At 66.0% G+C, this 2,969-nt stretch overlaps 1 protein-coding gene across 1 annotated transcript in view; it reads right to left on the reverse strand.

The window, feature by feature from the left end:
- Positions 1–297: 297 nt before the first annotated feature.
- The window catches only part of CHRNA2 (cholinergic receptor nicotinic alpha 2 subunit), a 4,291-nt gene continuing 1,619 nt past the window's right edge, over positions 298–2,969 (reverse strand). The window contains exons 3-6 of the mRNA XM_026041107.1: positions 2,479–2,523; positions 2,231–2,340; positions 1,024–2,071; positions 298–423 (exon numbers count right to left, since the gene is read on the reverse strand). Of these exons, the coding sequence (XP_025896892.1) occupies positions 298–423; positions 1,024–2,071; positions 2,231–2,340; positions 2,479–2,523 (1,329 nt within the window). The remainder of the gene's footprint in view (positions 424–1,023; positions 2,072–2,230; positions 2,341–2,478; positions 2,524–2,969) is intronic.

Raw genomic sequence — 2,969 nt, forward strand, 5'->3', positions numbered from 1 at the left:
GGGAGAAACTTGGTGCCCCTCGGGTGCCGGAGAAGAGCCCGGCTCCCTCGCCAGGCTCGGCCTCCCAGGCCGCGTGGAAGCGAGGGAATAGGGGCYGGAATCCCGGGAGCAGGAAGCAGCGGGCGCCGCTGCTGCAGCGCGGATTCTGGCCCTGGGGGTGGCCGAGCTCCTGGTCCCCCCGTTGCTGCAGCTGGTGTCCCGTACGGTCCTGGAGATGTCCCAAGCCCGTGGGTGCTGCGGGCGCTCGAGGATGGGCACCCCCCGCTGCGGGGGGCACCCGGCGCCCCCGGCCCGGCCCTAGATCATCCCGGCCAGGTAGGGCGGCAGGAAGAGCCCCACGGTGCCCAGCAGGCAGACGATGATGAACATCCAGAGGAAGATGCGGTCGATGACCATGGCCACGTACTTCCAGTCCTCCTTCACCTGCGGGGCAGAGGGGTGCCGTGAGCGGGGGCACGAGAAGCCCTGGCTCATGGGGTCTTTCCATGGGGAAATATCCTGTGCTGGGTCTAGGGAACCCCTTGGAGCACCAGGGATGGAGGGGAACCTCTCTGGGCTCTATGCAAACCCCACCATGGGTCTCCTGAAAGCGCCAGCTGAGCCTGGTCTGGGCTGCTCCATCCCTGCGCTCGGGGACCTTCAAGCATCTCTGAGCCAGGGGAAGCATCAGGAAATTAGGAGGATGGAGGGAGGAAGGTGCAAGCTCTGGTGGGTGGTGGCCAGGGGCAGGCCAAGGGGCAGTGGGTGCAGGTTGCAGCGCAGGCAGCTCCATGTGGCCGTGAGGAAGAACTTGTTTGGTGGGAGGSTGCCCGAGCCCTGGCCCAGGCTGCCCAGGGAGGCTGCGGAGGCTCCTGCTCTGCAGATCTGCCAGCGCGCCGGGATGCGCCCGGGTGCCCCGTGCTCYGGGTGTCCCTGGCAGGGATCCCTGGGGGTCCCTTCCAGCCTCAGCCACCCTGGGATCCTGTGAGATCCACGGAGCACGCGCCCAGCCCGCGMGTGTCCCCGCCGCAGCCCGGGGCTCACCGAGAAGTCGGCGTCCTCGGCGCGCAGGTGGTCGGCGATGTACTGCACCCCTTCCAGCGCCTTGAGGATGCCGGGCGACAGCGCCTGCTCCGAGCCGCCCGCGTCGCCCTTGCTGGGCGCCCTGGGGCCACCCGGCACCTTGCGCAGCGGCCGCCCGCACCCGTAGCGGCCCGGGGCACCCTGGCTGCGCGCGCCCGCCCGCGGCGCCCGCCGGGGGCACGTCTCCTCCTCCTCCTCCTCTTCCTCCTCTTCCTCCCACTTGTCGTCCACGTCGGTGTCCAGCCAGCAGCGCGAGGTGCTGAGGCGGGCGGCGGGCAGGTCGTACTGGGCGGCGGGCGGCAGCGCCGGCGGCCGCTTCATGAAGAGCCAGCGCGGGATGAAGTTGAGGAAGAAGCTGCGCACCCAGCGCGGCATCTTGTGCGTGCTCGGCGAGCGGTGGTGCACGTTGAGCACGAACACCGTGATGATGATGGAGAGCGTCACGAAGATCATGGTGAAGAGGAGGTACTCTCCGATGAGCGGGATGACCAGCGAGGTGGAAGGGATGATCTCGGTGATGAGCAGCAGGAAGACGGTGAGGGACAGCAGGACGGAGATGCAGAGCGTGATCTTCTCCCCGCAGTCGGAGGGCAGGTAGAAGACCAGCACGGTCAAGCAGGAGATGAGCAGGCAGGGTATGATGAGATTGATGGTGTAGAAGAGCGGGAGGCGGCGGATGATGAAGCAGAAGGTGATGTCAGGGTAGATCTCGGTGCAGCAGTCGTACTTCTTGGAGTTGTAGGTGCCGATGGCGTTGATGATGGCCCACTCGCCGCTCTCCCAGTAGTCCTTGAGGTCCACGTGATGCTCCATGTTCTCCAGGTCAATCTTGGCCTTGTCGTAGCTCCAGGAGCCGAACTTCATCTTGCAGTTCTGCTGGTCGAAGGGGAAGAAGGTGACGTCGATGCTGCAGGAGCTCTTGTAGATGGCGGGCGGCACCCACTTGACCTTCCCGTTGGAGAAGAGGTGGGCCTTCGTCATGTGGGTCACGGCAAACTCCCCGTCGGCGCTGCGCGGGGCACAGACACGTGGAGACCTTGCTGAGACCTTGCTAAGCCCTAGCTGAGACCTTGCTAAGCCCTAGCTGAGACCTTGCTAAGCCCTGGCTAAGGTGGACGAAGCACACGGGGGAGCCCGGCGGCTGCCCCTTCCCCACGGCGCCACTCACTTGTTGTAGAGCACGATGTCCGGGATCCAGATCATCTCGGAGGGCACGCGGATGGAAGTGACRTTGTCGAAGTCGGCCGGGTTCCAGCGCAGCTTGTAGTCGCTCCACTCCTGCAGGGACACGGGGACAGGTGGGACAGGCTGTCCCGCGGTCCAGCAAGGACGAGGACAACCCTCCAGCTCTTCCTCCTCCTCCTCCTCAGGGTTTCTCTGCCCCCAAAGCCCCTCCTGCCCCATAGAGGCTCCCACCTGCTTCAGCCAGACGTTGGTGGTCATCATCTGGTTCTTCTCGTCCTGCGGCGGGAAGGAGGGAGCATCTCAGAGCGGGATGGAGAGAGCCCCAGGGTTTGTCCCGCCGCCTCCCCAGCTCCAAGCCCCCCGTCCATCCCGACGTGCCGCTCCCGGGATGGGTTGCGGGAGCCGCTGTTTCCCTGGGAATATCTGCTCGCTAGGTGGCAGCAGGGATAGCGGATCGGGGGGGGCCGGCTCCGAGTGGCCCCATCGGCCGGAGGGGCTGGGGGGGACAAACGCACCCTGCTGTGGGTGGATGGACGGACGGATGGACGGACGGACGGATGGATGGATGGATGGATGGATGGACGGATGGAGGTAAGGGCGAGGGAGATGGACGCCCAGGGACAGCCCCGGGGCTGGACGGATGGGTGAGTGCGAGAAGCTGGAGCACGGTGAGGAGCTGTGCAGTTTTCCTTGGATGCTCTCACGGCCATGAGAGACCAGGA

Source organism: Nothoprocta perdicaria, unplaced genomic scaffold (assembly GCF_003342845.1).
Source record: "Nothoprocta perdicaria isolate Ctin4 unplaced genomic scaffold, notPer1 scaffold_101, whole genome shotgun sequence".
NCBI lineage: Eukaryota > Metazoa > Chordata > Aves > Tinamiformes > Tinamidae > Nothoprocta > Nothoprocta perdicaria.